Raw genomic sequence first — 22511 nt, forward strand, 5'->3', positions numbered from 1 at the left:
GGTAACAAAAATATATCCTTGCTAACCGCTTTATGATTATAAGTTATTGAAAGCTTTAATTAAGGCCGGGTTACATTTTCATCTATGGCCGGGTCAAACCGGTGCATACTGCACGGTGTCCAGTAAAATAAAATTATCTTGTTAGGTTATGGACGAAAGTTGAACGAGTAATTTATTGAATGACTAATGTTACTGGCAACATCGCTGGTTGTCGTCGTGCGTGGATCACTCGGTTTGATTCGTTTCGTTTTCCTTTTACAGCATTATTATTTTCTAATACACATGTCTAGGGTATTTATATAGGAAGTTTTGTCGATTTTTTGTCAATACTGCGTTTAAGATTGTTTCTCAAATTATGAAGTGCTCTGTGCTCTGATAACGTGATAGTGCAATTTTGGAGGTAAAATGCCCGCTTCCATTTGCGACCCAGTAACAAGCGCATTGCGTTTATCTCTTACGCCTGACGAACCTCAAAGCTCTTCTTTATTAGACAGTAGACTTTATTCGTCAGCGAAAAGTGTTCTTCTCTCTAAGATTGAGTTTGAAGAATCTGGTGATTATCAAAGCAATGTTCTTGATGGGCTTAAATCTAAGTACGTGGTGATCCGACCTAAAAAATCATTACATGATAATAAATTACACAAAAAAGAGTGCAGTGTTGCTGGCCAATCATCAGGTAACTTATAATAAAACAATTTTATAGAAAGTATACAGTTATTTGTTATCTACACGCGCGATAAGATCACTTTGTAGGTTATATCTTATGGTTACTTGTCAATAAACGTCATGGGAATAATATACAGGCTGATTATTCTCTTGTATGTATAATTTTAGAAAGATATGAATCACTATATCTTTTTGATATAGGCCTAAATATTACACTACAACTATGTAAAATAGCTGTGTGGGAACAAAAGATTTTAATTTTGCTCTAATAAGTATACTATATTAAAAAAATAGTGAAAGGTATTACTCAAATTTGTTTTTAATATTATGTGTTAAATATATATATTACAGCGCAGAGGTAGTGGTTAAGACTAACTTAAACTAATACATAGAAACATTATAAATAAAGGTATATTTTTTATTGTTTTTAAAATTTTCAGAGAGTATTAAAAATGCGGAAGAAGGCTTACCTAAACCAAAAAGAGTTTTATTTCCTGTTGAAAAAGTTCACTTGGGGTGGCCAAATGGTGAGCCATGGACAGCAGGTACCGGCATGCAAAATGTGGGGAACACATGCTACTTGAACTCCACTTTGCAGGCTTTGTACCATGTGCCTGCCCTTGCCAACTGGCTGGTCATGGAAGAAGCACATTATCAGAAATGCAACCAACAAGGTGACTTTAAAACTATTAAAATTATAAATTAAATGGAATAGTAAATAATAATATGTAGATGTAGAGTTGACAAAATCACTTATTATAATAGGTATCAATAACTTTGAAAAATTTTCAACTTCAATTTATATGGAATCAATGTAATAATGTTCTAATCGGTGCGTTATAGAAGCCTGTGTGATATGTGGTATGCGGTTAACATTACTGGCCACACAAAAAGGCGGTGGAGGACCCATAAAACCCTGGCAGGTGTATTCTAAGCTACGCCTCATATGTAGACACTTGACTCCTGGCAGACAAGAAGATGCACATGAGTTTTTAAGGTAAAGAACCCTTATTAAATATTCTTTTAAAACCTATTGCAGTATTATGCATTTACTTCTGACACACAAAGTGTCTGTGACAACAAAGCACAAAAAGTGATGATTGAAATCATTGTGTAGTAATCATTCAAGAAATCCTGCCAAAATATACAATTAAAAAAAAGCATTAAAAGTTTAAAGAACATTAAATTAATTTTATTTGAAATTTATTGCAGATATTTAGTGGAGGCAATGGAAAAATGCTACTTAAACCGATTTATAAATGCTGACAAATTTGATCAGTACAGTAAAGAGACAACTCCTTTGAATCAGATTCTTGGTGGGTATTTGCGCTCTACAGTGAGATGTCTAGCATGTCACCACCTGTCAACAACTTATCAGCATTTCCAGGTAAATATTTCAATATGTAATGGGATTCATCTTATTTTACCAATCTTTGTGATGATCAGGCTGCACAGAAACTAGCTAAAAGCATTAACCATGTTACCGCCGTTGCCAGACGTCCCGATTTTTATATCAAATTTTAATTTCCCGCGCGGGATAGGCTCGTTCCCGCTTTCCGCAGAGAACTTGACCGTAAGCCTTTCGTAGGATTCACACAGACTATTGTTTAAAACCAGTGGCGCGTAGCGTGGTTCACCGTCGCCCGGGGCGGATTCACTCCAAATACGAATCGAAAGGTCGATTAATTTTTCGCGGAGTTAAGTTACACTTGTTTGCTTATGTTGCGCGCGGAATATCAAGCATCAACTTATCTATGTCCCGCTTCTCACGGAAAAATCCCGCTATTTTCACTCAAAAAGTACCACAGGTCCAGACTTGTCTGCATGTTACTGACAATTCATTCTACACTATTTTTTTGTTTCAGGACTTACTTTTAGACATAAGAAAACACTCTACACTAGATGAAGCTTTAGACTCATTCTTCTCACGTGAAAGATTGGAAGATTTGGGTTACAAATGTGAGGCATGCAATAAGAAGGTAATAATGTTAAAAAGAATATGTGTCGTAAACCCTTCATATTATAAACAATGTTATGAACATAATAATTTAGCTGTAACTTATGATCATTTATTTTTAAGGTATCGGCTACAAAACAGTTTTTTGTGGAACGAGCGCCTATGGTTCTTTGCATAGCTCTGAAACGGTTTTCATTAGCTGGAGGGAAACTCTCAAAACATGTACAATTTAGGAAAAAGATCACTCTTAACAAATACATGTACAACAAAAATCATCAACAGTTGGTAAGTTTTTATCGAAATTATTTTAATTTAATCTGATTAGAGTCCTTGGCAACAAACCAAATATATCTCTGATATATGTATACCATTTGTTTATTTGTCAATTATTAGGTGTTTATAAAAAAAGAGACACCAAGATTGTTTAATTTTTGTAATTACCTAATCTAATCATAGAAGATTGGGAACTAAATGAGCAATTTCTTGTTGCAGTCTTATAAATTAGTCAGTTTAGTCACACATCTGGGACCATCACAGAATTGTGGTCATTACACTGCAATAGGTCAGGCACCAAATGGCAATTACTACCAATTTGATGACAGCTGTGTGCGACCACTGCCACTGTCAGCTGTGCTGGGCACCAATGCATATATTATGTTCTTTGAAAAAGATAATACTATGGAAGAAACTTCTACTTCCGCCGCATCTACCTCAAGTGTTGTTTATGGACCACAGCTCCCAGATAACATACTAAATAGAGACAAGAGTCCCTTAAAACAAACTTTCTACAGAAGTGAAGAAAGAAAGCCGGTTCTCCTAAACAGCACTGCAGTAGAAATTGCGAAGCCTGATGTGAAACCTATTATTTTAAACAGCACATTAGGCAAGGCAACTGAGTCAAGCAGTTTTAATTCTGAACCTTGGGTGGTAAAACAAAATGGTGAAGTGGAGAAATTAGTTCAACCTCCAAAAATTTTAAATGGCGTCGATAAAGTAGGCATTAAACTAGAAGAAGATAAAAAACCAACTTTGGTAATTAAGCGCCAAAACGGCGATGAAATCCAATCAAAACCTAAACTGCCAAAGAGCGACTCAGATCTCAGATTAGTCATTAGTAATTCAAAAGGGATCGAAAAAACTGCTTCCACAAGCAAACTTGTGAAAACACCTAAGTCTCCATTAGAGAAGTTGGAAGAGCAAATGAACAGAAGTGATTCATCTGGACTATCACCGCGGAATGGCTGCATGGGTTCACGGTTAGTTCCATACGATTCTGAATCAAGTGGCGATGAAAGAAATGAAAGATTGAGCGAAGACGGGGTTAAAAGCCGGCCTAAACCTAGCCGCTGTGAATCGCCGCGAGCACTCGTCGTCACCACCAAGAGCATGCACCACGCCTGGACCGTGTCCAGCGAGAAGAGCGGCCCCCTGCTCAGCCCGAGTCTCAATGGAGTGACCAACAAAAAGTAAGTCAACAAATTACACTGCCTAAACATTTTTGGTAATTCCTATTTAAATTTCTCATAATGCTCATTTCATGTCAATTCTATGGAATAACTAACAGTAATCTACATTTGAAGGGTAAAAGAGAAGGAGGAGCGTCGGGCGGAGAACGAACAGAGTCCGAACACGAGCGTCAGTAGCATGTCGCCACTGAGCGACCGCAGCGGGGCGGGCGCGGGGTCCGCGGGCGCAGCGCCGGCGTCGCCCGCGCCCGCTCCCGACGCCGCGCCCCCCGCCGCGCCCCCTGCCGCGCCCCCCACCGCGCCCTGCGAGCCGGCCGCCGCGCCCCCGCCCGCGCCCCCCGCCGCGCCCCTGGAGACCCTGCGCCACTTGCAGACGGCCTCGCACCGCGGCTATGGAGCTCCTGTCTCTTCCTGGAATGGCAGCCACAGTGCTCTCTCGCGACAGGTCAGCCATTCTTATAGATCAGTAACTCGTAACCAAAGTATTGGATTCAGAAGATAAGCATACCACAAAAAGTACAAAAATGTACTGAGTTTTTTAGATACTTTAATGTTTTAAACCGGTCATACAGGTGTTCGATGAGCGGCGAGAAGAGCGCAAACGGGCCTCAGAAGCTACAGATGAGATGGATCGAGGGCGTAATAAGAAAGTGAAAAAGTTTCATAATTACAACCGTTTTAATAATAGTAGGAATGGATACAATCCCTTTCAGGTAAACAAAATATAATTGAATATAGATATAGTATTAACTGAAATTAAACTCACATTTTTGCCACAAATTATTTTTAAACTAAGTTTTTAGACAAAAGCACCAAGATTAAAAAAAATCGCTAATATGTTTTTTAACATAATACTAAAATAAATCGGTTGTTTATTAATTTCATCCATGTTTGTGTTATATGACTCCTTGTTTAACTTTTTAATTCCCTAAAGCTCAAACTAAGTCTAGAATTAATAATAATGGTGAACCTTCATTATGTATTGTTTGTTAACAGGAAAAGCAAAACAAACCGCATTGGAATGGAAATTACAAATATCGAAGTGAACGACGCTCTTCCCATCACTTTAATAAACACCACAACAACAAGTACAAAAGATTTAACAGGTAAATTAGCAATCTAAAATATTGTCTAATCTATTTGTAATATTAATCTTTGAACTAACTAGTAGGTACTTGATTGTATCAATGAAGTCACAAATATAATTTGTTTCAGGTACAGTAATGGTCACCACTATCCAAGACATCATTGACCCGCGGTTGTCTGGTGTTCACTCGTTTGTGTAAATAGATAACATATGGACTTAAAACTCATAGTTAAAATAAGCATTCATAGATACGAAAAATAGATAAAATTACGTCATTTTTGAAGTTATTGTTCTGCTACCGGCCATACAGTCCAAACCGAGCAATTACATGTTAGTATTATTATTTTTGTAGCGAAATATAAAATAATGAAGAGTAACATTAATTACTGCCAGCCTTTACCCGTGAATGCGCATAGTGCCCTCGTGAGACGTTTATTATCTATAGTAATTGTAGCCAAATTTTGGATGTTGTGATTTAAGAATTACTAACATAGCGTGGCATATTTTCTACCGAATCGGAGGGAATATTTGTGCAAATAGTTTATATTAAAAAAATATTAGGTTCCATTGAATTAAGGATAATGTTATTATAAATTGGCGCAAAAGTAATATAGTAAGGACTAAGCTTATTTATATCTACAAGCCTTATAAAGTATAGATTTTTCCATGCGATAAGTAATCTACGTACACATTGACCTAAGAGCAAAAGTTTGCGCAAATCCTTAAGTCTACAAAGCAGTGTTTTTGTTATACTAAGGAAAAGCGATGGACGGGGACTGTTACTATTGAAGCATTTTATTTATTGAACATTGTTGTCTACATTCATGCCCCACATGGTTTTGAGTAGTTCAACGCCGATGGTAACAGGGAGCCCGCTAGCTATTATATACGCTATTTTATACCTATGTATCTATAATTTAATATACATTGTAAATTTTGAATTTTATGGAATATATTTAGACAAATAGAGACGGGGGCAGCTGATATAAAATGAGTTTGTTAAACACTGCTCATGTTGTTATTACTTTTTTTTGTTGACCCCGCAGCAGTATCTGTAATATGACTGAAAGTAATTATGTTTTTGTTTTAGTTACTGTTACCTTTTAAATATGTAATTATTTTTCCCTAGTGAAGAAATAGGTACTCATTATTATTCACATACTTCCTTACGATGTCCTTTGATTAAGTACCTTTATCTCTTCTTCGTTATATTCTGTAGTATATAGTTGTAGTCATTACAAAGATATTGTATTTTGCTTATAATTGTGTACAAAATATAAGATTTTTGATGATGATTATATTAGGCTGAACCCGTCTTATTCGAGGATGTTGCTTAGTTCAGAAGATAAATGTAATTATTTAGTTTTATTTACAAAATAATGCTTAATTGTTTTATTGGATAGACTAAAGTTACTTGAGCCTTTCTTGTACTGTTCACTGTCATTATCGTACATTTGACTATGTGTTACCTGAAAATTGTATTGGTGATAGTGTTAAGTCTGTGTGATTGTAGTACAAGAGTGGAATTTTATTTGACGATTTAAACTATTCTGTGTATTTAGAGAATATGACCTCCAAGTAAGCTTCCGTTATAAAAAAGTAAAGCAATAAAATGTAAACACCGTCACATGTTTGTTAAATAGTAAAGTTGTTAAACTGAATGAGACCATCTCGTTAGCATATTTTTAGTATACTTTAATTTTCAATAGTGACCATTAAATACGCTTGTTGCGTTCAAAATAAACAGTAATTAAATAAATTATGTATATTACCATGAAGGGAGAATAAAGTTTCTTCAAATGAAGTCGCGGTTGTGATACAAAGGGGGCCCTTTTGTAAAGTGTTACGAGATTGTTCCATTTTAAAGAAGAGATCTTGCCATTTGTCTGTATAGCTAAATCTCTTCTTATTATTGGAACAATAGTGGTTCATAAACATTATAAAATGGCTGCTTTACTAAATTGAAAGTTAAGAACTGTTACAAAATGCCCTATAAAACATTTTGATGAAGACTTATGAGTTCTCTAAAAAGCAAGTGAAATAACTTTCGGCGCAATATAAAAGTGAGAAACAAAAATATCACAGTACTGAGTATGTTTTATTTAATGACCCCTTATTATTACAACATGTTCCGTGTGTTACCCATAATATTTAAAACAAGTGCCAGCTAGTGACGAGCTTGAGTGCGAGTGTGAAATGGGGTCTTCAAAGTTATTAAATATTAAAATCTTATTTAAAACTTTTAATATTTTTAGTTTAGTTTTATATTAAAGTGCAAAATATTTCTTTTTTTTTTAAGTTACACATTTGTAGAAGGGTCAATTCTGTACAATGAAAATATTGAAAAAATAAATAGCACTCCCTGCTAATTTTTCAGTTATATCCATAGACGTTGTTCTGTAGAACCGCGAACTGTAATTCTTATTGGAATTAATATTGTATGCAAGTAATTTTAAACCGTGCTTTTCAGTGCGACCATTTCATTTTCAAAAAAATACTACAGAACGCGAGCTCAATAGAGGGAGCTCCTTAATTATTATAGGCCTATCCGTAATTGGGTCCAATAGATATCAATAAGATGTCATTGTCAGAGCTACTCAAAATGGAGAAATAAACCATCCACGCGAAGACCGACATCCGCGCGGACGGTAAGCTAATAAAAATAAAAATTGCACACAAGGTAGAATGCCGAGGGCTATATATTTTCATAGATATCACTTTAAATCTTAACAAGAGATAAAAAAACGTTTTAAAAACAATTCAGTAGGCAAATTATTTTGAAATCCCAATGATGGAATAAATAAAAAGAATATCAATACAACATTATTTTATTGGCTTATGCTTATTATGTACATAAAACTACAACACTAGTAAGAGGATATGACAATACATGCAGTACTCGTAACGAGACATTTATATTAGTCAAAATGGTAATCACATACTAAGTCCGTTCCCTCTAACAGATGTAAAGTACTAAACAATGTATAAATTATACTTATACGTACAGCAAAAGCGTATTGGGAGTAAATTAAGCATTAATTGCAATTAACAGTTTTAAAACTTATGCTGCTGAGCTAAGACAAGCTAGCGGTAACTTATCCTAATTCAGGGTTACTTTTAACGACCAGACAGTTTTTACCCCTCTTAAAAAGGCTAGAATGAATACGGAACTAGGTAGGTTTAGGGACCATCGTCCTGTTAGTGTGTCTATTAGGCTATTTAGAACATTTTTAAATTAATTTTATAGGGCTATGAAAATCGAGGTTGTCCTATTCTCAGACCTACCCAATATGCACTGAAATATTTCATAAGAATCAATCTAGATGTTTTGGAGGAGTTCAATAATTGAACTCCTGTCACGGCGTTACACGGATGTAATTTTTTATTCGCTCTTAAGCTCGTATTGCTAAAATTTGCCTGGTCGTTTAAAAATAATCCTTTAGTGACTAATAAGGTAAAAACTCAACCTCTAACATATAAAACATGAACACTGGAATTGAGGAAGTTACAGAATAATTATGAAAACTTAACAAAAGTAAAAAAAACAACTCATCTCAAAAAAACTATGCTCTGTCAGGTTCCTATAAAAGACCTGAAAAAAAATATGTATACCTACGGTCTGCCAGTTCTCGTAGACTCATATAGTTATCGGCACGGGTCTTGACCGTTCGGCGGAAGAGTGGGGATCGTTTTGCACATCGTACACTTATGACAAAATAAAAAACGCCAATCCGGATTGGCCCGCCCCGCGCCTCACTACATACCGCAAAAGGGACCCAAAAAAACTGCGACGTTGAAGGTCCTCGCTCAAGATCCGTGCCGGTATCGTATACAGGTAGACGACTCGTCAACTAGGTAGAATATATGAATAGAGTATACTAGTAATGTGTTGAAAAACTAACTACTATAATATAATAAGATTAATCAGAGAATAGCATCAGTATTTGGCAGTAACAGATTACCAATCTTCATTTTATGATAATTTTAAAAGAAATGAATCCATGCAGCATGAGGTCTATGCTGACCATAGAATGAAAACGTATTCTGTGGGTATTTCAACTTTCTTCCTTAATAGAGTTAATTTGTCCAAGCTCATACAATTCAGTCATAGTATGCATAGTACTTATATACTAGTTAGTCTAACGATGAGGGTGGTAATTTGTTTTTTGATTTGTTATATGTTTCAGAATTTCGTCACTCGCTATTTGTGCCGAAGTAATAGGCTGACACATTTTGCTAGGCAGTGTCTTGTACATGTTTCTTTTTTGAGCATCTTCTATGAGAGTTCTCCATAGGCAATTTTTCTGAAATAAAATATATTATCATGTATTATTATTTAAACATAAACATACTCATTATATTTTTATATAAATATATACATAAAACAACAGACACAGTGTGTTCAAAAAGTAAGGTGACTTTGCATTTTTAAGAAAAAATATTAATTAATTTATCAATATTTATGCTGTACCCTTTAAAGTAATCCCCTTCAGATATAATACACTTATGCCAACAGGTTTTCCAATCCTTAAAGCACTTCTCATAAGCACTTTTCGGTATAGCCTTGAGCTCTTCCAGCGATGCAGTCTTTATCTCTTCAATCGTTACAAACCTCCGTCCTTTCATAGGTCTCTTTAGTTTGGGAACATCTGGTGAATATGGTGGCTGAGGCACTATTTTGATGTTGTTTTTGGCCAAAAAAATCTCACACAAGCAAAGACGGAGCAGGGGCTTTTCGTCAAAATTTAGCAATTTCGGAACAAACTTCGCTGACAGACTTCTCATGCCCAAAACGTTAGTAAAATTTCATGGCACGAGCCAAGTGATATACCAACAACCTCAGCAACTTCTCTGATAGCGCTTCGACGATTTTCCGAAATAATTTTCTTCACTGCTTGAACGTTTTCATCAGTTGTTGACGTGTTTGGGCGTCTAGAGCGAGGCTCGTCATTGGCATTTTTTTTACTCAGAACAATTTCACCGTATTCCATTTTCAACTTTTCAAGTGTTTCGGAACAATTGCTTTGATCGATATTTTTCGAAAGCAAGAAATCGCCGAGCAAAACACTTACCTATAACTTTTACACCTCTCACAACCAAACGGAAAAATGCAATATTACTTGAAAATTGGTACAGATGTTCGGGAAGAGTGTACTAGCATAACGAAACAAAAAAATCGATAATAAAAAGTACGTAGTATTTGCCCGCGAAATTTTGAAAAGTCACCTTACTTTTTGAACACACCTCGTATATTTAAAAATATAAAAAATGGTGTCCAATCGGCAATGGGAACAGGGCCCAAGCTGCCGGTGGTCAGGGCTCCAGAGAGAGGAACCTTCTCACTAGTCCTCACGATGCCGCTGTGTCAAGAAGAACCGCTTTCTAAATCAAACCCATGACCCAGACGCCCAACGAGAGCCTCCTAAGGTGTTTGTCGAGGCTCTTGGCTATTAAGCCATTGACACTCACGACTATCGGGACAATGATTGCCGAGTCTACCTCCAACAAGTCGAACACCTCGAGAGCTAAATCCAAATATTTCATTTGTTCTTTTTTTTCCGCTTTCACGAGGTTCTCGTCATGGGGGATGGTGACATCAACAATCATTGCTCGACGTTCTGATCGATCTATCACCACTATATCAGGCTTATTGGCTACAATAATAGTCCTGTCAGTGATGATAGACCCAGTACAATGTGACATGACGATTTTCGAGAACTGGGTCGGGAACATATTTATTTAATATACATTATATAAATAATAATAATATGTTCCCGTTGCCAGTTTCAGTTGATAGAAAGGTATAATAATACAATATTAGTACCATCATGGCATTTGGATTAAGGCAGATAAATAACGCATGTTTAGCTCGGGTCAGCATGACGTTCATGCGGCCGGCGTCAGTGAGGAAGCCGACGCCGTGACTGCGCGCCAGCGACACCACCACCACGTCACGCTCTTGGCCTTGGAAGCTGTCCACAGTGTTCACCTCCGCCTGGTGGTCGCCCCTGCAAAGACAGTATAATGTATTGCATTTGTCAAACGTCAATGCAATGGAATAAAAGTATGGATTAACATAATAATATGACGTTTACGGAACTTACGGTAGTAATGTTTTTAAATTTTTCCTAATAAGCTCTTTGTGAGCGTTGTATGGCGTTATAACCGCTAGAGTTAGATTCAGTGGCCGCACTATATTTGCCAGAGCTATCACCAGCCTAGTCACGCCCCATGCTTCCATCTCGTTAGCCCCAGATGAACCTGTTGAGAGATTGTCATGATCTCAGCGAATACAATTGAATAAAATGTCAGCAAAAAGGGTAATTAAAAGTAACTTGATTGTTATTACTATAAATTATACATATTAATGTCTATAAATTAATATGTATGTATGCTAATTCCTATGAATTAATTTATGCAATATTTATGGACTAGAAACAATTTTGAAAAAATTTGGAAAACTGGTATTAAATATTTCATATGACTGTGCGTACCTTGCCCTTTATCACCGCTTGGTATGCTAATAATGTTGTACGTAGGTATCGGCAGATCCGGTCTCCGCGGAGCAACAGTGTTTATTTTCCCGCCATAGAAGGCTCTGCTAGGATAATCCGCAATGTCGGGTTGCATGCGGTACTGTTGGTTGAGTAATACTACTGGGCCACCAGACGGCCAATGCTCCGTGCAAGACGTTAGGCGAGAAAACAGACTTTCGCTGAGTCCATGCTTTTTTGCTCGCTGAAAACATTTATTTATCTATCAGAATAGTCGGTACATGTGGGGTTACTGATAAAACGAATTCTTCCAGTCATTGATGTATAAGTACTATAGAACGGTAGCCAAACTGTCTTCTTTTTTAAGCAAATTCAATGTCACGTACATACTGACATACATAACTTACATTTTTTTAACGACAGTGACAATCATGTGTATTAGGCTAAACTTCAATATGTGAAAACATTTTGAGTTCTTGCGACATAGTACGTATGGGTTTGTGTTTAGCTATGTAGTTATTATAGAATCAACATTGTATGTAAAAGACTGTTTGGTTACAAAAAATAAAGATATTGATATGTTATTATACTGTTTCCATTCGTTTATTTTTATTTTTGACACCTCGAGTACTGAATCAAATAGTGATGGCCTGATGCGTTATCTAATCGATTTTTTATAACAAACGATTTTATTTCTGAACAAGTTTTAATCGATTTAATACTTATTTTATTCGTATTTTATTTTTTGTTCCATGCATTGCACAAGGAAATGAATTCCGAAGTATATGAGAAATGGTTTCGAGAATTGTTATTATCACTTGAACAGCCATCAATAACATTTATAGATATTTCGCCCTATCACTCTCGGCAAATTAACGAAATGCCAACGCAAGCCAATAAAACAATTGAAATATAAACTGGCTCATACCATATACCTTTACTCATATTATATTCATTAATTTGTAGCAAATACATACGATCCTAATAATAGCTATATACATTTAACTGTTTTCATTGGCATTTTAATATATTTTTATTTCAAATGATTCTGACTAAAAATATCATCACAATTATTATATAAAATTGATTCTTTTCGTTACAGGTTATGCCAAACTCTAAGTGGGCGTTACCCGTCAAGAAACTATCTACTCTTATTTAAAAATATTGTTCTACTGTAATGTCGTACTTCAGAGGCGTGAACTGTCAAAAAGAAAATAAACGAATGGACAACGTATAGGTTGTCTACTGACCTGAGAACAGATGTAGCCAGGTAATTGCTGTGGGTCACCAATAAGCGTTAACCGGGTCACATCAAGAGTGAGTGGTATAAGGGTCTCCGGTTCGATTACCTGCCCAGCCTCGTCTATAAGACATAAGGCTATTCGACGCTTCAATCTAAAACCAATAAAACAAAATTTAGTCTACACTTGAATCAGATTATCATGTATAGTTATAGTTCAAGCTGTTATTACACTGACCCCCTCATTTTGTGGTTTTGTGCACTTGATAGAGTTGTGACAACGATATCAGCGCCCTCTATAATGCGTTTTTCGGCATGAATTAATTGTTCTGGTCTGATCTCGCTGCCACTTCGTCCGGAACCTGATCGTAGCTGTGAGAAAACAACAATTTACGGTACAATAAATGAGAAATGTAGTGTCGAAAAGGATATTTGAAAAGAAAAGATACGATACTAGCTGACCCGCTAAACATTGTTTAGCGATATTGAATTACTTCTTGGTGGAAATAACATTCTACATACATTTAAAATAAAAAAATCAGGAGTGAAATATTGATAGTTATTAGTTAATGATAATAGTGGTTATAATATTCTATAGCCTTCCTCAATAACTGGGCTTGTTAGTTGTTTTTTTTTCAAATATCCAACAAAAACTAACTTCAGCTTATAATATTAATAAACAAACATACATACAAACAATCAAACTAAGAACCTCTTTTTAAGTCGCTTAAAATATATTATACTAGCAGTTTCTGAGATTAGCGCGTTCAAACAAAAAAACTCTTCAGCTTTATATATTAGTAAAGATTTGTATTGATAACAAATTGTTTACCAGTGACATCCGGTTCAGGAGCTCAGAGACGCGTTTCTGACAGTAGCTTACACGGGCGGGGTCCTTAGCGTCTTGGGCTGCCGTCTTCCACATGTTTATTTTAGCTTCTATATGTTGAATCTGAAAAGTATTACAATAATGAGATATTTCTTAAAAAACATATCCTATATGCATATGACTTAAATATGGACATTTTCTTATATATCTAGTCTATTCAGGATACAATTACCTCTTCTTCGAGTCCAGCGGGTGCTGCGGGCTGCTCAGCATGTATCCTGGCCAGTTCTCGCGTGGCCAGCTGCTGAGAGCTAATGTCGCAAGCTTTAGGGTGCATCGCCTCTGCGCGGCCCACGCGCACCATTCGGAACCTTTCCTCTGCGACCAAAACACACAATATGCTTACATTTATGAAAACATTTTCCATGAGACATATTTATCAAGTACACCTTGAAGTACATTGTTACCATAAAACAATATTCTTACGTTTTGGTAAGCTCTGCCTCATGTTCAACAATCTAATGACGAGTCCATCTACAGCGGCGTTACTAGTAGCACAAATGAGTATTTTCCCTCTGTTTTGTTGTTTTTTGCCTTGCGCATTGTAAAAGTAAGACATGACGATGGCGCATATTACACTGGACTTTCCTGTAACACAAAATATTATCCTATAGACCTGTAATTGACGTTTTTTGTTTATGAAAAGAAAAACAATCCCTAATTTTAATTGATTTGGTTGTTACCTTACTATGAGTGCATTAGTCATTGCAAGATATGTTACGTATGCATACGGACGATAATATTTCCGGGAAACGAATTTCGTAGTCATTTTATCACGATCTATGAGATTTGCATTAATATGAGCCTGAGTGTCACGCTGATATCGTCTGCATTGTTTAATTGACCCTTTGACCGCCAAGGACGCTTTAAAGCGTCATTCAATAACTTGATCGAGACGCCAATGACGTCTTAAAGCGTCCATCGCATTTCAACTTTTAATGACGAACAAAACTTAGCTAATGTTAATTTTCTGAATCAGGAACATTTAAAACTCTTCATATTGACTCCGACAACTATATTATGCATTAAAACATTGAGCTATAGTATAATCGGACACGTAAAACTAAACATTAACTCATCAAATTTACTTATAAAGTTACACCCACGCCGCCAACGACGCCTTAAAGCGTCGACTAGTGTTGAGACTACCCTCGAATGGAAAATAAATAAATAATAAAGTTTTAAAAATGGTGCCAGTCAAGCTTTTTACGTCATATATTATTTTATTTTACAGTTGCTGTCCAAAGCGAGCCGTGTAAACGGCTCTGTGTATTTTTGGTAGACAAGCATATTATTATTACTGTCTCCGCATAAATTTGAAGCTGCGTTTTGAACCGTAATGGAGAAGAAAACTGGTAAGGCTCAATTTATACCGCCGCGGAATGGAAGTTTTTGTACCCATGAATTGGGCTGCTCTTGAAAGACGACAAAAAAATCACGGTGTATAGACACCAAGAGCATGGTCATATACAACCGAGCTCTAAAACCACAAGATTAAATATATAAATGTAATACTTACCGGTGCCAGGTGGCCCCTGAACCATTTGTATGGAAGGCCTATCACTCAAGGCAGCGCACACAGACGAACTTACTGCAATCAGCTGACTAGGGTTCAGAGCCATTGTCCACTGCAACAGAAAAAATATGGTTGATAAAAAATAAATTCATTGTCCATCAAAGTATGATCGATCAATGCATGTTTTCTGGTAAATACAAACCTGTGATTGAAAATTGAGTAAATGATTTTGTTGAACAGTTATAAAATGGTGCGGTTCCGGTTTAAGTATGGCCTCACTGAGAGGTGACTCAGCCAGATAAGCCATTGCCTCGAATAACATCAGTTCTTTGTTAATGTAAGCTAGATTCAAGGCTTTCATCACTTCTCCTGGTCTCAATAACATCATCTTTTCGGTAAAAGTAGCTTGCAGCGACACACTGTAGAATGCGTGTCTGTTACCTGTCATGAAGAGATAGAGAATATATTGAATGGCAAAGAAAGGAATCAAAAGTTGCCTTAGTGGACAACAGTTCAAGTGGGTTATGACAAATTATGCATGCCTGGGGGGAGAGAACGGGCAGTGTCACTCTTACTGACTTAACCGAAAACGCCGTGCTACGTGATCCGCGTTATTTTGTCGGTGCATGGCAGTGCATTGTAATCTTTCATAAACAACGTTAAATTAAAAATAAATCTAGCCGGCACCCATTATGGCCAAAATCAGTTAGGATTATGCAGTGGAAGATCTTATCTAGCGATCAACGATTGATACTCTAACTACTTAATTCTTGAAGAACATAAAGGAAGAGACAGAGATGTTACTGAGTGACTGACTGACAGGTAACGCACAGCCGAAACTTCTGTTCGTAGAGCTGAAATAGTTAGTGAGTTTGTTGGGAGGAGTAGGCTACCAATAACAGAGATTATTAGATTCTCCCCTGAAGGGATGAAAAACAATGCACCCTCGTAAATTGCTTTTTTTATTATTTCTTAATGGATTCATTTGATACTTGGTATGTAGGTTTTACCAGTGAAGCATGTGAGCTTTAACACAGGTATTTTGGATTTCTTCTGTATCTCATGGAACATTGAGTCAGATAGTTGGCAATTTTACAGACAGTGTATTTTTATTAGTGATATATGAGCCTAGACATTGGTGCCCACTACAGAAATAGACAATTTGATTTTTGAAACGTTTGTTTACACATTATGTAATCTACAGACCATGAAAAAGGTGAAAAACCCAAATTCTGCTGGAAGTCATTAGTCCACGCGGGCCAAAGCTAGTTTAATGTACTGTTACTTACCAGTAGGTGATGGAAGGCATCTGACATTGTGCACAAAAAAGAACCGACTAGTTTTTGCGTTTTCTGGGCCAAAAGCAATGAGAAAAATTTCTCCCACTCTTGGAACATTTTTTGTAGACGACGATGGGACAGAAACTGAAATAAAACATGGAAAAATAATAATGATTTTACAAGGTCATTCTTTTTTTTTTGAAAACCAAAAAAATATTTTTTAACAGTATTTGTAATTCAGGACTTACCGCTCACGCTAATATTAAATAGATCAAAGTATCTTTCTTGGGATGGTATGGGTGGAGGAGATTCTACTGTCATATGTATGCTATTATTTTGATTATGTGCTTTCGTATACGCTATAGTTAAACACTCCCATATTTCCATAAGAAGCAAATCCCCAATTAATCTGAAAATACAAGGCATATATATACACTAGTGTTCATTTATATCAATATTCTCATTAAAATATGAAACATACAACAATCATGAACACTCATTCTAATCACTCATGATATTGATATGGATCAAAGTATGTGCATATCAGACACAAGATTGCAGAACAAAAAGCTCCACTGCTGAATACTCCAAAAACTCTCAGAGATGACCTAACTGCCAATTGACACTGAGAAATAAGCAAAGACAAGGAACTTACTGCACATATTGACTATGATTTACAAACGAGTGGAAGATGGCCAGAGGTGTATTATTGTGACCCAAAATTGGAGGTGGATCATTATTGTGTACTTGTTCCTCTAACCACTGTGGATTCCAACGCAGGATTTTCATAAGAGTTATTTTCTCCAAAGAAAATATAGGTGCTTGTCGAACATCCACTAGTGTTTTAGCTAAGCTTGTTTTTTTTAATCTGTTGCCAGGTTCAATTTGATAAACTAACACTTGTGGTGCCATTTCAGAGAATCGAACACTCTTCTTTCGTTTCTCCACTTGCATTGGTTCAACTTTAGAAATGGGCTTTGATGATTTCTCATAATTTTCTAATGGCTTCCGACTTTTAAGGGATACCCTTTTTTCTCTATGCGCAGAAGTATTTTTCGATGTCATAATATCAGTCTTGCTTTCTGTCTTGTGGTCTCTTTGCTTAGAACCTTTACTTTTTTCTTTTGTATTTATAGTTTCATTGTCCTTGCTTTCAAGATTATGAACAGTTTCTTGCTTTTTATTTTCTTTCGAGATTGACGAATTCTTATCGGTATCTTTTGTTCTAACAGGTTTACCTACCGCTTGTGCAATTTCTGTTAAAAAGGCGCCGCGGTTAGATGTGGTAACTTTGACATTAGTTACTGGTTTACTACTCCCTAAAGAATCGCCATTAGTCTTTTCTTCAGATTCTTTATCTTTACATGCTATTTCTTTGAGTTTCTTTTTGCGTTCTTCTTTGAGAGAATGAGAATCATGCTTTTGATACGATTTTTCTACTCTACTCTGTTTAGATGAGGAGCCCTTTGACTTAACTGAAAAAAAAAGACTGTTTAATAACACTTATTCAGCTCTCATATTAGAAATTCCATATTAGGAATTCTAATATTCAAAGTCCACCAAGTTAAAAACGTTGTGAAGAAAGTAGATAGGAAAATGTACATACCATCTGAAACTGAGTGATTTCTACCTTTAGTTGAATGAGCCCTAGGTTTTATTAACTGTGTCCTTTTGATAGTATCATTGGCAGCTGACTTATTTATACTGTGCATTTCTTTTGGAACTTTATTAGTGAATCCATCAGCTTCATCTACTGATGGTCCTTTGTTACATTGGTCTGTTTTATATAATAACATAGGATCAGCAATAGAAATGATGTCATCCGAAAATTCTTCAAGTTCATTTTCATTATTTACATTTGTTACTTCTTGCAGTATTTCAGCTGTTTCTTTATCAAGAATCTCATTACTTTTATGTTCACTTAATTGGGGAACAGAAATGATATCATCCTCATAAAGTTCTCCATCATCCTCAAAGATTAAATTATTCATACATACAAAATCATCCAATTGGCTATATGAACTATCATCTTGTTTGACTTCGGGTTTTGACTTGGGGCTTTTAGCCATTTTGATAAAAGGTTTTCCCGGGGAACTTTGTGACAATCTCAATAACCATTGTTCAGACTCACTGTCACTTTCACTATCAATTTGTATTGGTTCATCATATCCTAAATATTCTTGTTTTACATTAAATGCTTCAAGTTCTAAATCATTTTCATTTTTGATGTCATTTTCTTTAAGCAATTGTTTCTGCGGTTCTTCACATACAGCCTCAAGCTTTTGTTTTTTGGTGCCCTCATAAGTTTGTTTAATTTGAGTTTCACAATCACTGTCTGATACATAAATGACACCATTATTGTTGTCATGGGACCCTTCTTTTTTGACATTTTTATTGCTATTTATGTCTATCTTCCGTTTAAGAGGACCCTTGTAACTAAGTACAGGAGATTTTGAATTCTCTTGTTCTACTGTACTCTTGGGATCAATTAATGAACCATCTAATTTAGCAATTTGAGATTCAATATCATCCAATTCATTTTCACTTTGATATCTTATTTTACTTGTTATGGATAACTTATTTTTTTCTTCAATTAACTTGAAAACATACTTTTCACTGTCATTAATATTTACAAGAGGAGCTCCTGTGGTCCAGCCCAGACCAATAACATCAGAGTCTTCTATGCTAAATGGAGTATTTGGAGGGATTTTGGTGGTGCCAACATATACTCCGTTTGAACTCTAAAAATATAATTCATATTATTAACATTATGCTGACTGTTTATGCTTGGAATAATTATTTGGTTATATTTCAGAAAGTTTTACCTGCAAGTCAGTGATGAAAGCTTTGTTATTTAGTACGTTTATAACACAATGATTACGAGATATTACAGCGCTTGATAGACTTATGATATTGTTATTGCCTCGACCAACGGTTACTCTATCTCCGTCTGAGAGCGTGAATTCTTCAGATCCAAACGTTAGACGAATAAGCTTCCATTTAGTCATTTTTATAGCGTTTATTAAATGAACCTTATGTTACTACACAAACTAATTATGCATTGTCTTCGGCTTAGGAATCAAATAAACAACAATCTTCAAGTTAAAACTATTAACAAAACAAAGTTTTAACGGGCAAACAGTGACACCTGAATTGACTGAGTGTGGTTGACATTTTAGAAGTTGAAAATCTTTGTTTTGGGCGCCCGGCGCTGATACTGTCTACAACTGTCACACACGGCTGGTGAATCCACAGACTATACAGATTATCGGTTGTTTACTTTTTTGGGCTACGAGACAATTCAGATTTTTGTAAATTTCAATTATCACAAAATAAAGCTAGCCATATGAGCCATACATGGTACATGTAGCCACGTTCCATGATTAGCAAATGCTATAAGCTTCACGAATAGATGGGCCTGTCTGACAGTAATAGAAAGTTGCAGCACAAGTTTCTGGTACTTACCCTGCATTGTAAACATGTTGGTAGCAGCAAAACCAACGGACTAAGGAAAATTTTAGAACCTAGAGGCAAGGGCCCCGTTGGCCAAAATTGCTACAGGCAAGTCACGGAACGCTGGCGTAATCCGGCACTGTACGCAGGTTATAAAATAACTAGTTTAGCTCTCACCCGAATATTTTGGTGTTTAATTAAGCACGTATCCTATTTATGTATTTTTTATTTTTAGAAAAAAAATATGCTTCCATCAATTAAATTCATTCTATCGATTTTGTTTCTTTCGATTTTGTTTCTATCGAGTTTGTATCGATATTGTTTCTTCAGAAATACGAGCGTCCGCTATCACTTGTCTTATGCTGGGGTTGTGCTTATTAGTCTTGATGCAACAGTCATTTGATAATGATATTATGACTGTGTAATAAGTGAATCAAAGTACACTGCCGAGTATGGTAATCAATATTCAATAATAGGCGCCTGAATGCAACGCAGGCTCATGTTTTGCGTGTTGAATTGCTATGCATTGCCGTGAACCGTCAAAATGCAGGGCGCCTGTAGAGCGGTTCAGGTTTAGTCAATGTCGGTCTGACACTACCCGCTTTCTCCCCCGAGGAGTTGGGTGTCCATTCCCCCGCCGAACCAAAAAAAAGGCTGGCTCGTGGCGGCGCGTAGCTGAAGCGAGTTTCGGCGTATCTATCATACGTATGATGACTGGCCTGTAGGTCTTGTGGTTAGTGGGTTCGAATCCCACACATTATAAATGTTTACGTGATGAACACGATCATTTGTTCTGTGTCTGGTGTATTTTTTCTATAATATGTATGTTCATAATATATAAGTATATTTATCTAGTATTTGCTTGGTTTGATACTAGATGGCGTTGTGTGAAAGTTGTGGAATATTCTATTATTATTATTATTATTTATATCTCTTTCCATTCACGGGTTAACTTCATGGGAAGAGACCCGGTCCTTTTGAAAGGCGTGCACGGGGAGACAGGTCCAACATGCAGAGGCCCTTGTTGTAACCTTAATATAAATTATGAAGGGGTATCTACCAGGGGCCATCCACCCTTGTTCTATAAAAGAATAGACTTGGACGACCCAAATTAGCTACAAAACTATTGTAATTTGTGGAGATTAAGCTAATTAGGGCTGTTGGTATTATTATGTTATCATTCCTTTTTATGCAGGTATTTTATTTTTATTCCATTTTATTTATTCAGGTGATGAATCGCCAGCTCAAAAATGGGCTATTATACTAGTACGATAAGCAGCAGGGGGATACATCAGTGAGATAGGTTACCCGGGTGTAGAGAGGTACCAACAGGGCATACCGCACCGTCGGACGTGAGGCATGAACGCTCTCTCCCGCCGCGCCCTAACTAGGATTCTGGGCGACGGCACGGGGGTATCGGTCGTCCGATATAGGACCCACGGCGGGGGCCACATTCGGTCCTATGGACATGGTCCCAATATGAGGCGAACAGGCCGACGCTCTTTACACGTCGGCCTCCACACAACACGTCAAAGTGACCTACCGGCCCGCACTACTGGCCGGTGGACGCCCGCGGTCGGTGTATGAAGGATTGCAACGCATAGCCATACACCGACACAAAAAAGCGGATGATGTAGCACGGCTGTTCAGGTTAAGTCAGTAAAAGTCTGACACTGCCCATTTCCTCCCCCGAGTGAGTGGGTTTCGATGAGGATTTCCCCGCCTGGCCAAAAAAAGGAATGTAGAAAGGTGCGACACTTATTTCACTTATTTTAATTGCTGTAATTGGTTTTTCACCGTTGTAATTGATTAAAATAAATAAATTCACCATTGCGGGTCACATACACGGAGTGAGTTTCCTTATTATTACGTCATTAGACACTTCCACCCCGCAAACATGTAGCTCTAGCGACCTCTCTCTAGCCAGCCAGTCAAGGTAAGAAAGAGCTAGGAGTCCCCGAAAGAGTGACCCTCTACGGGATTTAGGTAGCAACCTTTTTTTGAGTCTGTACTTGTCTGTAGAGGACATACGGCTTTAGGGACATTTCTTCCTTTAAACCTATTCATAATAAATATAGTATATTCAAGCGTCATCGCTTTTTTATTACTACTGAATGCAGAAGAAACATATTTTTAATACAAATTTTGCAATGTAGCCATAGTAAAATTGTCGAGCAATTAAAGTTTTGTATTCTAATAGCGGTTAGAATACGAAAATAACGGTTACAATGAAAGACTAGTACTTAAAGTTGTTGTAGTAGGTATATTTATAGAATAATCTTAGGTAACAGCCTAACGAGGGCCACAAGCAAGAATAATTTTATTATTATTATGCAGATTTAGCTATACCTACTGTCAAGGTTATAATTAACTCTCTGTATTAAAATTTTGCCTGAATAAGTATGTACCATTCGGTCATTTACACCACCATGTTGAAATTAATCCTTCGCTGTATTATTTATG

General features: G+C 36.5%; 2 protein-coding genes across 2 annotated transcripts; one reads left to right on the forward strand and one right to left on the reverse strand.

Annotated features, from left to right (window-relative positions):
• Positions 1-166: 166 nt before the first annotated feature.
• On the forward strand, positions 167-7263 carry LOC113501537 (ubiquitin carboxyl-terminal hydrolase 36). The gene is made up of 12 exons (XM_026882720.1): positions 167-676; positions 1107-1340; positions 1510-1663; positions 1879-2053; positions 2532-2645; positions 2747-2908; positions 3116-4089; positions 4204-4309; positions 4445-4534; positions 4662-4802; positions 5086-5195; positions 5305-7263. Exons 1-12 carry the CDS (start codon positions 406-408, stop codon positions 5339-5341), a joined length of 2568 nt encoding a protein of 855 aa, XP_026738521.1. The 5' UTR covers positions 167-405; the 3' UTR covers positions 5342-7263.
• A 589-nt stretch (positions 7264-7852) lies between these two features.
• LOC113501538 (helicase sen1) lies at positions 7853-20807 on the reverse strand. Its single transcript, XM_026882721.1, has 16 exons — positions 19421-20807; positions 18202-19336; positions 17251-18070; positions 16844-17004; positions 16605-16739; positions 15518-15756; positions 15319-15427; positions 14226-14387; positions 13972-14117; positions 13743-13862; positions 13149-13282; positions 12921-13065; positions 11671-11914; positions 11281-11437; positions 11001-11184; positions 7853-9480 (listed from the first exon to the last, which is right to left on the reverse strand). The coding sequence occupies exons 1-16, from the start codon at positions 19601-19603 to the stop codon at positions 9316-9318; spliced, it is 4239 nt and encodes a 1412-aa protein (XP_026738522.1). The 5' UTR covers positions 19604-20807; the 3' UTR covers positions 7853-9315.
• Positions 20808-22511: the final 1704 nt, after the last annotated feature.

This window comes from Trichoplusia ni, chromosome 15, assembly GCF_003590095.1.
Source record: "Trichoplusia ni isolate ovarian cell line Hi5 chromosome 15, tn1, whole genome shotgun sequence".
In the NCBI taxonomy this organism is placed as follows: Eukaryota; Metazoa; Arthropoda; class Insecta; order Lepidoptera; family Noctuidae; genus Trichoplusia; species Trichoplusia ni.